Here is a 14,396-nt window from a genome sequence, read left to right as displayed (position 1 = left end):
AAACGTGTGCACTACTCGTTCCAGAAGGGACACCATGACACCTGTGCACTAATCCTTCCAGCAGAGACGCCATGAAACGTGTGCACTACTCGTTCCAGAAGGGACGCCATGACACCTGTGCACTAATCCTTCCAGCAGAGACGCCATGAAACGTGTGCACGAAATACTCGTTCCAGAAGGGACACCATGACACCTGTGCACTAATCCTTCCAGCAGAGACGCCATGAAACGTGTGCACGAAATACTCCTTCCAGAAGGGACGCCATGACATGTGTGCACTAATTATTAATCCTTCCAGCAGGGGCACCAGGACACGTTCACTAATTACACCTTCCAGCAGGGCACCATGGCACGTGTGAACTAGTTATTACACTTGAAGGTCAGGATCTGTCCACTGTACAACGATTGATGATGGACGATGCACACACTGGCTGCCCACCAAGTCCCAGCACAGAGAACAGGACATAACGGCTTCATGCGTGTGGTGACGGGCAGGTAACCTCCAACGCGACTTTACATCTAGCAGGGGCAACAGGTCACACCATGTCTGTGCGATATATATATATTTCACCATGTCGAGAAGGTAACCCCTCTCGGTTGTTAGAACCCAGCATGGAGGGAAAGGATGTAGTCCTCCCAGTTTATATAACCCCGTATAAAGCAGGGGAAGGTGGCGTCACTGCCGCTTGGCTTTGTAAGGCCGGGATCGCTTGCGTCTGTCCGGTTTCCTCTGTTTGTGCAGACGTCCGATGCTGACCCCCTGACGTCTCCTTACAGAAATATTCTGCTCCACCAGGCTTGCCAGCATCCCTGGAAGGAGAAGAGAGGGGCAGACATGAAACCTCCTCCTTCCAATATATGTCATGGTGATCACACGATACCCTCCCACGCTCTCCCCAAATCTCAAACCTCACTCACCTTCCTGAGCCAACATAGAGATGAATGCGCAGATAAACTCATCATAGTTATGAGTCCTTCTCTGGTCATCAATCTGAAAGAACAAACGTGATAGCTGTTAAGCAGGGGGTGGAGAGAGGAGGCTGGGGGAGTGGAGAGGGGGAGCAGAGCAGAAGGAGGGGAGGTGGGGGAGCAGAGTGGAAGGGGAGTAGAGCGGAAGGAGGAAGGAAGGGGGGGAGAAAAAGCGGAGGGAGGGGGGGGGGAGAAAGAGCGGAGGGAGGGGGGGGAGAAAGAGCGGAGGGAGGGGGGGGGGAGAAAGAGCGGAGGGAGGGGGGGGGAGAAAGAGCGGAGGGAGGGGGGGGGAGAAAGAGCGGAGGGAGGGGGGGGGAGAAAGAGCGGAGGGAGGGGGGGGGAGAAAGAGCGGAGGGAGGGGGGGGGAGAAAGAGCGGAGGGAGGGGGGGGGAGAAAGAGCGGAGGGAGGGGGGGGGAGAAAGAGCGGAGGGAGGGGGGGGGAGAAAGAGCGGAGGGAGGGGGGGGGAGAAAGAGCGGAGGGAGGGGGGGGGAGAAAGAGCGGAGGGAGGGGGGGGGAGAAAGAGCGGAGGGAGGGGGGGGGAGAAAGAGCGGAGGGAGGGGGGGGGAGAAAGAGCGGAGGGAGGGGGGGGGAGAAAGAGCGGAGGGAGGGGGGGGGAGAAAGAGCGGAGGGAGGGGGGGGGAGAAAGAGCGGAGGGAGGGGGGGGGGAGAAAGAGCGGAGGGAGGGGAGAAAGAGCGGAGGGAGGGGAGAAAGAGCGGAGGGAGGGGAGAAAGAGCGCGACAGAGGGGGCGTAAAGAGCGCGACTGAGGGGGGGCGCAAAGAGCGCGACTGAGGGGGACGCAAAGAACACGACGGAGGGGGGGGCGCAAAGGGCGCGGCGGAGGGGGGGGCGCAAAGGGCGCGGCGGATGGGGGGGGCGCAAAGATCGCAGCGGAGGGGGGGGGGGCGCAAAGAGAGCGGCGGAGGGGGGGGGGCGCAAAGAGAGCGGCGGAGGGGGGGGGGCGCAAAGAGAGCGGCGGAGGGGGGGCGCAAAGAGAGCGGCGGAGGGGGGGGGCGCAAAGAGAGCGGCGGAGGGGGGGGGGGCGCAAAGAGAGCGGCGGAGGGGGGGGGCGCAAAGAGAGCGGCGGAGGGGGGGGGCGCAAAGAGAGCGGCGGAGGGGGGGGCGCAAAGAGAGCGGCGGAGGGGGGTTCGCAAAGAGAGCGGCGGAGGGGGGGGCGCAAAGAGAGCGGCGGAGGGGGGGGGCGCAAAAGAGAGCGGCGGAGGGGGGGGGCGCAAAGAGAGCGGCGGAGGGGGGGGGGCGCAAAGAGAGCGGCGGAGGGGGGGGGGGCGCAAAGAGAGCGGCGGAGGGGGGGGGCGCAAAGAGAGCGGCGGAGGGGGGGGCGCAAAGAGAGCGGCGGAGGGGGGGGCGCAAAGAGCGCGGCGGAGGGGGGGGCGCAAAGAGCGCGGCGGAGGGGGGGCGCAAAGAGCGCGGCGGAGAGGGGTCACCGAGGCCGCTGCAGTGAGACCTTGAACTTCTTGCGTTTCTCCAGCTCCTCCCGCAGACTCGCTTCAGATGTAGAGATTTCGGCTTCCACACACTTCAGCAAAGCGAGGAGCTCCTGTGAGAGTCAGTGGCCCAAAATTACATCCTATAACAGAGACCCATCCTACAGACATCAACACCCTATAACAGAGCCCCTCCTCACCTTAGGGGAGAACCTGTCCCCTGGAGGGGGGCTCTGCGGCTTTACAGCGCTCTGCATCCGGCTCTGCACTCTCTCTCCCCTCATCTGCTCGGATGCTCTGCTTCCTTGGGGGGAGACTGCCCGAGTCTGAGAGAGAGAAGTGAAATCAGGGAGGCATCTCCTCTCCCGCCCCCCCTACACAGGCATCTTAAAACCCACCCCCCACCCCTACTCCCCCGCACACAGGCATCTCCTCCCTCCCGCTACACCCCCGCACACAGGCATCTCCCCCCCCCCCCCCGCTACTCCCCTGCACACAGGCATCTCCTCCCCCCCAGGACACAGGCATCTCCTCCCCACCCCCACTGCCCCATCTCCCCCACACCGGCATCTCCTCCCCCGCACATAGGCACCTCCCCCCCACCCACAGGCATCTCCTCCTTCCTCCCACCCCACATACCCAGCTTACTGAGGGGGCACAGCTCCCACCCCACATACCCAGCTTACTGAGGGGGCACAGCTCCCACCCCACATACCCAGCTTACTGAGGGAGGCACAGCTCCCACCCCACATACCCAGCTTACCGAGGGGGCACAGCTCCCACCCCACATACCCAGCTTACTGAGGGGGCACAGCTCCCACCCCACATACCCAGCTTACTGAGGGGGCACAGCTCCCACCCCACATACCCAGCTTACTGAGGGGGCACAGCTCCCACCTCACATACCCAGCTTACTGAGAGGGCACAGCTCCCACCCCACATACCCAGCTTGCTGAGGGGGCACAGCTCCCACCCCACATACCCAGCTTGCTGAGGGGGCACAACTGCCCATCCCGGCTCAGGTGTAGAATCCCAGTGCCCACAAGCGGCCCCAGCTCCCGCACTGCTCGGTTGTAGCGAGCACCGTCCAAGCGCAGAAGAGGCTCCTCCTCCCCAAACAAGACCTTGGAGAGGTGGAAGGTGACGGGGCTGGAGGGGCGAGTGGGATTGGCGGAGCGCAGGGGGGAGTTAAAGGCGCTGCCGATCTCCGAGGCCGTGTCTGTGCTCTCGTTGCTGGGGGTGGGGGAGGGCTGGGAGTGGGGGGCAGCAGCGGCCCCAGTCTTTATGGACAGTGGGGAGCACATGTCCCTCTGTGTCTCCTTCAGCTTCTCTGCCAGGACACTGGGGGGCAGTTCAGGGGGGGCCAGGGACAGTGCACTTCTCCTCTTGTACCTGAGGAAAGACAGAAACGGCTCAGGGTTTGTAGACCATGTTTGGAGGTAGTTAAGAGAGGGGAAGAGGGGCACTTGTCCTCACCCAGGGGGAGTCGGGGCTCTCCTCACGTTCTCGGCTTCCTCCTCCTCCTCTTCCTCCTCCTCCTCGTCAGAGTCTGTAGAGGGTGGGGGGGCTGCCCGGGATCGGCCCGCCCCAGTGGCCAAGTCCTCCTCCTCCTGCAATCACACGTTTATTGGGAAGAACTGCCTGCAACCTCCACAGGGGAGGAAACCGAGCACCTTAACTGGAGTGCTGCGCCCCAGCCAGGCACCTTAAAGTGGTGTTACCTCGGGGGGGGGGGGGGGGGGTCTCTGCAGATAAACGCGTTGATTTCAGCTCCTGGAACCCCCCGGCTTCCCGAGATACTTACAGCGGAAGGCGATGCTGATAGTCCCAGCTGGGTTACATCGGAAGGAGATACGGATAGTCCCGGCTGGGTTACATCGGAAGGCGATGCCGATAGTCCCAGCTGGGTTACATCGGAAGGCGATGCTGATAGTCCCAGCTGGGTTACATCGGAAGGCGATGCCGATAGTCCCAGCTGGGTTACATCGGAAGGCGATGCTGATAGTCCCAGCTGGGTTACATCGGAAGGCGATGCTGATAGTCCCAGCTGGGTTACATCGGAAGGAGATACGGATAGTCCCGGCTGGGTTACATCGGAAGGCGATGCCGATAGTCCCAGCTGGGTTACATCTGAAGGCGATGCTGATAGTCCTAGCTGGGTTACATCGGAAGGCGATGCCGATAGTCCCAGCTGGGTTACATCGGAAGGCGATGCTGATAGTCCCAGCTGGGTTACATCGGAAGGCGATGCTGATAGTCCCAGCTGGGTTACATCGGAAGGCGATGCCGATAGTCCCAACTGGGTTGCATCGGAAGGCGATCCGGATAGTCCCAGCTGGGTTACATCGGAAGGCGATGCTGATAGTCCCAGCTGGGTTACATCGGAAGGAGATACGGATAGTCCCAGCTGGGTTACATCGGAAGGCGATACTGATAGTCCCAGCTGGGTTACATCGGAAGGCGATGCCGATAGTCCCAGCTGGGTTACATCGGAAGGCGATGCTGATAGTCCCGGCTGGGTTACATCGGAAGGCGATGCTGATAGTCCCAGCTGGGTTACATCGGAAGGCGATGCCGATAGTCCCAGCTGGGTTACATCGGAAGGCGATGCTGGTTACATCGGAAGGCGATGCTGATAGTCCCAGCTGGGTTACATCGGAAGGCGCTGCTGATAGTCCCAGCTGGGTTACATCGGAAGGCGATGCTGATAGTCCCAGCTGGGTTACATCGGAAGGCGATGCCGATAGTCCCAGCTGGGTTACATCGGAAGGCGATGCCGATAGTCCCAGCTGGGTTACATCGGAAGGCGATGCTGATAGTCCCAGCTGGGTTACATCTGAAGGCGATGCCGATAGTCCTAGCTGGGTTACATCGGAAGGCGATGCCGATAGTCCCAGCTGGGTTACATCGGAAGGCGATGCCGATAGTCCCAACTGGGTTGCATCGGAAGGCGATCCGGATAGTCCCAGCTGGGTTACATCGGAAGGCGATGCTGATAGTCCCAGCTGGGTTACATCGGAAGGAGATACGGATAGTCCCAGCTGGGTTACATCGGAAGGCGATACTGATAGTCCCAGCTGGGTTACATCGGAAGGCGATGCCGATAGTCCCAGCTGGGTTACATCGGAAGGCGATGCCGATAGTCCCAGCTGGGTTACATCGGAAGGCGATGCCGATAGTCCCAACTGGGTTGCATCGGAAGGCGATCCGGATAGTCCCAGCTGGGTTACATCGGAAGGCGATGCTGATAGTCCCAGCTGGGTTACATCGGAAGGAGATACGGATAGTCCCAGCTGGGTTACATCGGAAGGCGATACTGATAGTCCCAGCTGGGTTACATCGGAAGGCGATGCCGATAGTCCCAGCTGGGTTGCATCGGAAGGCGATGCGGATAGTCCCAGCTGGGTTGCATCGGAAGGCGATGCGGATAGTCCCAGCTGGGTTACATCGGAAGGCGATGCTGATAGTCCCAGCTGGGTTACATCGGAAGGAGATATGGATAGTCCCAGCTGGGTTACATCGGAAGGAGATACGGATAGTCACAGCTGGGTTACATCGGAAGGCGATGCTGATAGTCCCAGCTGGGTTACATCGGAAGGCGATGCTGATAGTCCCAGCTGGGTTACATCGGAAGGAGATACGGATAGTCCCAGCTGGGTTACATCGGAAGGCGATGCTGGTTACATCGGAAGGCGATGCTGATAGTCCCAGCTGGGTTAAATCGGAAGGCGATGCTGATAGTCCCGGCTGGGTTACATCGGAAGGCGATGCTGATAGTCCCGGCTGGTTTACATCGGAAGGCGATGCGGATAGTCCCAGCTGGGTTACATCGGAAGGCGCTGCTGATAGTCCCAGCTGGGTTACCTCGGAAGGCGATGCCGATAGTCCCAGCTGGGTTACATCGGAAGGCGCTGCTGATAGTCCCAGCTGGTTTACATCGGAAGGCGATGCTGGTTACATCGGAAGGCGCTGCTGATAGTCCCAGCTGGGTTACCTCGGAAGGCGATGCCGATAGTCCCAGCTGGGTTACATCGGAAGGCGCTGCTGATAGTCCCAGCTGGTTTACATCGGAAGGCGATGCTGGTTACATCGGAAGGCGCTGCTGATAGTCCCAGCTGGGTTACCTCGGAAGGCGATGCCGATAGTCCCAGCTGGGTTACATCGGAAGGCGCTGCTGATAGTCCCAGCTGGTTTACATCGGAAGGCGATGCTGGTTACATCGGAAGGCGCTGCTGATAGTCCCAGCTGGGTTACCTCGGAAGGCGATGCCGATAGTCCCAGCTGGGTTACATCGGAAGGCGATGCTGATAGTCCCAGCTGGGTTACATCGGAAGGCGATGCTGATAGTCCCAGCTGGGTTACATCGGAAGGCGATGCTGGTTACATCGGAAGGCGATGCTGATAGTCCCAGCTGGGTTACATCGGAAGGCGATGCTGATAGTCCCGGCTGGATTACATCGGAAGGCGATGCTGATAGTCCCGGCTGGTTTACATCGGAAGGCGATGCTGGTTACATCGGAAGGCGATGCGGATAGTCCCAGCTGGTTTACATCGGAAGGCGATGCTGGTTACATCGGAAGGCGATGCTGATAGTCCCAGCTGGGTTACATCGGAAGCCGATGCTGGTTACATCGGAAGGCGATGCTGATAGTCCCAGCTGGGTTACATCGGAAGGCGCTGCTGATAGTCCCAGCTGGGTTACATCTGAAGGCGATGCTGATAGTCCCGGCTGGGTTACATCGGAAGGCGATGCTGATAGTCCCAGATGGGTTACATCGGAAGGCGATGCTGATAGTCCCAGCTGGGTTACATCGGAAGGCGATGCTGATAGTCCCAGCTGGGTTACATCGGAAGGAGATACGGATAGTCCCAGCTGGGTTACATCGGAAGGCGATGCTGATAGTCCCAGCTGGGTTACATCGGAAGGCGATGCTGATAGTCCCGGCTGGGTTACATCGGAAGGCGATGCCGATAGTCCCAGCTGGGTTACATCGGAAGGCGATGCTGATAGTCCCAGCTGGGTTACATCGGAAGGCGATGCTGATAGTCCCAGCTGGGTTACATCGGAAGGCGATGCCGATAGTCCCAACTGGGTTGCATCGGAAGGCGATCCGGATAGTCCCAGCTGGGTTACATCGGAAGGCGATGCTGATAGTCCCAGCTGGGTTACATCGGAAGGAGATACGGATAGTCCCAGCTGGGTTACATCGGAAGGCGATGCTGATAGTCCCAGCTGGGTTACATCGGAAGGAGATACGGATAGTCCCAGCTGGGTTACATCGGAAGGCGATGCCGATAGACCCAGCTGGGTTGCATCAGAAGGCGATGCGGATAGTCCCAGCTGGGTTGCATCGGAAGGCGATGCGGATAGTCCCAGCTGGGTTACATCGGAAGGCGATGCTGATAGTCCCAGCTGGGTTACATCGGAAGGAGATATGGATAGTCCCAGCTGGGTTACATCGGAAGGAGATACGGATAGTCACAGCTGGGTTACATCGGAAGGCGATGCTGATAGTCCCAGCTGGGTTACATCGGAAGGCGATGCTGATAGTCCCAGCTGGGTTACATCGGAAGGAGATACGGATAGTCCCAGCTGGGTTACATCGGAAGGCGATGCTGGTTACATCGGAAGGCGATGCTGATAGTCCCAGCTGGGTTAAATCGGAAGGCGATGCTGATAGTCCCGGCTGGGTTACATCGGAAGGCGATGCTGATAGTCCCGGCTGGTTTACATCGGAAGGCGATGCGGATAGTCCCAGCTGGGTTACATCGGAAGGCGATGCTGGTTACATCGGAAGGCGATGCTGATAGTCCCAGCTGGGTTAAATCGGAAGGCGATGCTGATAGTCCCGGCTGGGTTACATCGGAAGGCGATGCTGATAGTCCCGGCTGGTTTACATCGGAAGGCGATGCGGATAGTCCCAGCTGGGTTACCTCGGAAGGCGATGCCGATAGTCCCAGCTGGGTTACATCGGAAGGCGCTGCTGATAGTCCCAGCTGGTTTACATCGGAAGGCGATGCTGGTTACATCGGAAGGCGCTGCTGATAGTCCCAGCTGGGTTACCTCGGAAGGCGATGCCGATAGTCCCAGCTGGGTTACATCGGAAGGCGCTGCTGATAGTCCCAGCTGGTTTACATCGGAAGGCGATGCTGGTTACATCGGAAGGCGCTGCTGATAGTCCCAGCTGGGTTACATCGGAAGGCGATGCCGATAGTCCCAGCTGGGTTACATCGGAAGGCGATGCTGATAGTCCCAGCTGGGTTACATCGGAAGGCGATGCTGATAGTCCCAGCTGGGTTATATCGGAAGGCGATGCTGATAGTCCCAGCTGGGTTACATCGGAAGGCGATGCTGATAGTCCCAGCTGGGTTACATCGGAAGGCGATGCTGGTTACATCGGAAGGCGATGCTGATAGTCCCGGCTGGATTACATCGGAAGGCGATGCTGATAGTCCCGGCTGGTTTACATCGGAAGGCGATGCTGGTTACATCGGAAGGCGATGCGGATAGTCCCAGCTGGTTTACATCGGAAGGCGATGCTGGTTACATCGGAAGGCGATGCTGATAGTCCCAGCTGGGTTACATCTGAAGGCGATGCTGATAGTCCCGGCTGGGTTACATCGGAAGGCGATGCTGATAGTCCCAGCTGGGTTACATCGGAAGGAGATACGGATAGTCCCAGCTGGGTTACATCGGAAGGAGATATGGATAGTCCCAGCTGGGTTACATCGGAAGGCGATGCTGATAGTCCCAGCTGGGTTACATCGGAAGGCGATGCTGATAGTCCCAGCTGGGTTACATCGGAAGGCGATGCTGATAGTCCCAGCTGGGTTACATCGGAAGGCGATGCTAATAGTCCCAGCTGGGTTACATCGGAAGGCGATGCTGATAGTCCCAGCTGGGTTACATCGGAAGGCGATGCTGATAGTCCCAGCTGGGTTACATCGGAAGGCGATGCTGGTTACATCGGAAGGCGATGCTGATAGTCCCGGCTGGGTTACATCGGAAGGCGATGCTGATAGTCCCAGCTGGGTTACATCGGAAGGCGATGCCGATAGTCCCAACTGGGTTGCATCGGAAGGCGATCCGGATAGTCCCAGCTGGGTTACATCGGAAGGCGATGCTGATAGTCCCAGCTGGGTTACATCGGAAGGAGATACGGATAGTCCCAGCTGGGTTACATCGGAAGGCGATACTGATAGTCCCAGCTGGGTTACATCGGAAGGCGATGCCGATAGTCCCAGCTGGGTTACATCGGAAGGCGATGCCGATAGTCCCAGCTGGGTTACATCGGAAGGCGATGCCGATAGACCCAGCTGGGTTGCATCAGAAGGCGATGCGGATAGTCCCAGCTGGGTTGCATCGGAAGGCGATGCGGATAGTCCCAGCTGGGTTACATCGGAAGGCGATGCTGATAGTCCCAGCTGGGTTACATCGGAAGGAGATATGGATAGTCCCAGCTGGGTTACATCGGAAGGAGATACGGATAGTCACAGCTGGGTTACATCGGAAGGCGATGCTGATAGTCCCAGCTGGGTTACATCGGAAGGCGATGCTGATAGTCCCAGCTGGGTTACATCGGAAGGAGATACGGATAGTCCCAGCTGGGTTACATCGGAAGGCGATGCTGGTTACATCGGAAGGCGATGCTGATAGTCCCAGCTGGGTTAAATCGGAAGGCGATGCTGATAGTCCCGGCTGGGTTACATCGGAAGGCGATGCTGATAGTCCCGGCTGGTTTACATCGGAAGGCGATGCGGATAGTCCCAGCTGGGTTACATCGGAAGGCGCTGCTGATAGTCCCAGCTGGGTTACCTCGGAAGGCGATGCCGATAGTCCCAGCTGGGTTACATCGGAAGGCGCTGCTGATAGTCCCAGCTGGTTTACATCGGAAGGCGATGCTGGTTACATCGGAAGGCGCTGCTGATAGTCCCAGCTGGGTTACCTCGGAAGGCGATGCCGATAGTCCCAGCTGGGTTACATCGGAAGGCGCTGCTGATAGTCCCAGCTGGTTTACATCGGAAGGCGATGCTGGTTACATCGGAAGGCGCTGCTGATAGTCCCAGCTGGGTTACATCGGAAGGCGATGCCGATAGTCCCAGCTGGGTTACATCGGAAGGCGATGCTGATAGTCCCAGCTGGGTTACATCGGAAGGCGATGCTGATAGTCCCAGCTGGGTTATATCGGAAGGCGATGCTGATAGTCCCAGCTGGGTTACATCGGAAGGCGATGCTGATAGTCCCAGCTGGGTTACATCGGAAGGCGATGCTGGTTACATCGGAAGGCGATGCTGATAGTCCCGGCTGGATTACATCGGAAGGCGATGCTGATAGTCCCGGCTGGTTTACATCGGAAGGCGATGCTGGTTACATCGGAAGGCGATGCGGATAGTCCCAGCTGGTTTACATCGGAAGGCGATGCTGGTTACATCGGAAGGCGATGCTGATAGTCCCAGCTGGGTTACATCGGAAGGCGATGCTGATAGTCCCAGCTGGGTTACATCGGAAGGCGATGCTGATAGTCCCAGCTGGGTTACATCGGAAGGCGATGCTGATAGTCCCAGCTGGGTTACATCGGAAGGCGATGCTGATAGTCCCAGCTGGGTTACATCGGAAGGCGATGCTGGTTACATCGGAAGGCGATGCTGATAGTCCCGGCTGGGTTACATCGGAAGGCGATGCTGATAGTCCCAGCTGGGTTACATCGGAAGGAGATACGGATAGTCCCAGCTGGGTTACATCGGAAGGAGATACGGATAGTCCCAGCTGGGTTACATCGGAAGGCGATGCTGATAGTCCCAGCTGGGTTACATCGGAAGGCGATGCTGGTTACATCGGAAGGCGATGCTAATAGTCACGGCTGGGTTACATCGGAAGGCGATGCTGATAGTCACGGCTGGGTTACATCGGAAGGCGATGCTGGTTACATCGGAAGGCGATGCTGATAGTCCCAGCTGGGTTACATCGGAAGGCGATGCGGATAGTCCCGGCTGGGTTACATCGGAAGGCGATGCGGATAGTCCCGGCTGGGTTACATCGGAAGGCGATGCTGATAGTCCCGGCTGGGTTACATCGGAAGGCGATGCTGATAGTCCCGGCTGGTTTACATCGGAAGGCGATGCTGGTTACATCGGAAGGCGATGCTGATAGTCCCAGCTGGGTTACATCGGAAGGCGCTGCTGATAGTCCCGGCTGGGTTACATCGGAAGGCGATGCGGATAGTCCCGGCTGGGTTACATCGGAAGGCGATGCGGATAGTCCCGGCTGGGTTACATCGGAAGGCGATGCTGATAGTCCCAGCTGGGTTACATCGGAAGGCGATGCTGATAGTCCCAGCTGGGTTACATCGGAAGGCGATGCTGATAGTCCCAGCTGGGTTACATCGGAAGGCGATGCTGGTTACATCGGAAGGCGATGCTGATAGTCCCAGCTGGGTTACATCGGAAGGCGATGCCGATAGTCCCAGCTGGGTTACATCGGAAGGCGATGCCGATAGTCCCAGCTGGGTTACATCGGAAGGCGATGCCGATAGTCCCAGCTGGGTTACATCGGAAGGCGATGCCGATAGTCCCAGCTGGGTTACATCGGAAGGCGATGCCGATAGTCCCAGCTGGGTTACATCGGAAGGCGATGCCGATAGTCCCAGCTGGGTTACATCGGAAGGCGATACTGATAGTCCCAGCTGGGTTACATCGGAAGGCGATGCTGATAGTCCCAGCTGGGTTACATCGGAAGGCGATGCCGATAGTCCCAGCTGGGTTACATCGGAAGGCGATGCCGATAGTCCCGGCTGGGTTACATCGGAAGGCGATGCTGATAGTCCCGGCTGGGTTACATCGGAAGGTGATGCCGATAGTCCCGGCTGGGTTACATCGGAAGGCGATGCTGATAGTCCCAGCTGGGTTACATCGGAAGGCGATGCTGATAGTCCCGGCTGGGTTACATCGGAAGGTGATGCCGATAGTCCCGGCTGGGTTACATCGGAAGGTGATGCCGATAGTCCCGGCTGGGTTACATCGGAAGGTGATGCCGATAGTCCCGGCTGGGTTACATCGGAAGGTGATGCCGATAGTCCCGGCTGGGTTACATCGGAAGGCGCTGCTGACAGTCCCAGCTGGGCACAGAAAACGTTTGTTTAAAAAGGACCCACGTCACGTTGGCCAGTAGGGAGCCGTGACGTCATCCCTAGCGCCTTCCTATTGGCCCGCGGGACCTTTAAACCGATATGAGATACCAGCAGTGGTAAGCATTTCAGGGAGCAGGGGGTACCCGGAGCCGAAATTAATACGGTTTCATCCAAGAAACCCCCGATTAATAACAGGGGGGGGGCAAAAAATTAATTTCGTATTATTTATAGATGTTTTACAGCTTTAACATATTACATAAGAAATACAGGTTTGGGGAGGGGGGGCGGGTATGAAATGTAAATCACGATGTCGGCAAATTAGGCAGGAGGGGGTGGGAACAGGGGACATTGATTTACAGCGACATTCATTTGTGGATCACAATAAGTTCGGTCACATTGTAACTGTGTTATGCATTTTTATATACAGCGTGGGGTATAGGAGCAAGTACAGTGCCTGCATATTACATTATCTAAGACATTGGGTGAAGGGGAATTTAATTCTCTTTTTGACTAGAGGAGCAGAGAACGTTGGTTGAAAGCCGGGATAGCAGTGTAAGCTATCCATGGCTGCCAGACCCTTTAGACTTCTTTAGACGAGGTCATCTTTTCCATTCGGCAAAGGTACCAAATGTGAGTACGGATTTTGGACATTGATAGGACATCCTTTTGTTACCATAATGCTGCTATCCCTATTCTGGTCGCTATTGCGATGTTGGCTATTACCTTGTTTTCAGCCCTTGCCAGATCTTTAAGGGGTCTGCTTAAGAGAAACAACCAGCGATCCAGTGGGACTTCTAGATGTCATATATGTTTTTAATCCACTCTAGTATTCTCCCAGAGATGTGCCATTGTCTGGCTAGACCTCCACATATGGATAAAAGGAGGCTAGACCTCCACATATGGATAAAGGAGGCTAGACCTCCACATATGGATAAAAGGAGCTAGACCTCCACATATGGATAAAAGGAGCTAGACCTCCACATATGGATAGAGGAGGCTAGACCTCCACATATGGGACAAAGGAGGCTAGACCTCCACATATGGGACAAAGGAGACTAGACCTCCACATATGGGATAAAGGAGGCTAGACATCCAGATATGGGATAAAGGAGGCTAGACATCCACATATGGGATAAAGGAGGCTAGACCTCCACATATGGATAAAGGAGGCTAGACCGCCACATATGGATAAAAGGAGGCTAGACCTCCACATATGGATAAAAGGAGGTTAGACCTCCACATATGGATAAAAGGAGGCTAGACCTCCACATATGGATAAAAGGAGGCTAGACCTCCACATATGGATAAAAGGAGGCTAGACCTCCACATATGGATAAAAGGAGGCTAGACATCCACATATGGGATAAAAGGAGACTAGACCGCCACATATGGATAAAAGGAGGCTAGACCTCCACATATAGATAAAGGAGGCTAGACCTCCACATATGGATAAAAGGAGGCTAGACCTCCACATATGGATAAAAGGAGGTTAGACCGCCACATATGGGATAAAGGAGGCTAGACCTCCACATATGGATAAAAGGAGACTAGACCTCCACATATGGATAAAGGAGGCTAGACCTCCACATATGGATAAAAGGAGGCTGACCTCCACATATGGGATAAAGGAGGCTAGACCTCCACATATGGATAAAAGGAGGCTAGACCTCCACATATGGATAAAAGGAGGCTAGACCTCCACATATGGATAAAAGGAGGCAAGACATCCACATATGGGATAAAAGGAGACTAGACCGCCACATATGGATAAAAGGAGGCTAGACCTCCACATATAGATAAAGGAGGCTAGACCTCCACATATGGATAAAAGGAGGCTAGACCTCCACATATGGAT

The 14,396-nt window shown here is 56.8% G+C and overlaps 1 protein-coding gene across 1 annotated transcript in view; it reads right to left on the bottom strand.

The window, feature by feature from the left end:
* Positions 1-6: 6 nt before the first annotated feature.
* The window catches only part of BAP1 (BRCA1 associated deubiquitinase 1), a 28,887-nt gene continuing 14,497 nt past the window's right edge, over positions 7-14,396 (bottom strand). The window contains 7 exon segments of the mRNA XM_075574231.1: positions 7-810; positions 919-991; positions 2,435-2,527; positions 2,615-2,644; positions 2,646-2,740; positions 3,397-3,806; positions 3,891-4,024. Of these exon segments, the coding sequence (XP_075430346.1) occupies positions 677-810; positions 919-991; positions 2,435-2,527; positions 2,615-2,644; positions 2,646-2,740; positions 3,397-3,806; positions 3,891-4,024 (969 nt within the window). The 3' untranslated portion in view covers positions 7-676.

The sequence above is a fragment of the Ascaphus truei genome, chromosome 17 (assembly GCF_040206685.1).
Source record: "Ascaphus truei isolate aAscTru1 chromosome 17, aAscTru1.hap1, whole genome shotgun sequence".
Taxonomy (NCBI): domain Eukaryota; kingdom Metazoa; phylum Chordata; class Amphibia; order Anura; family Ascaphidae; genus Ascaphus; species Ascaphus truei.
Note: the sequence above shows the minus strand (reverse complement) of the source record. Positions and strands in the feature narration are given on the sequence as shown.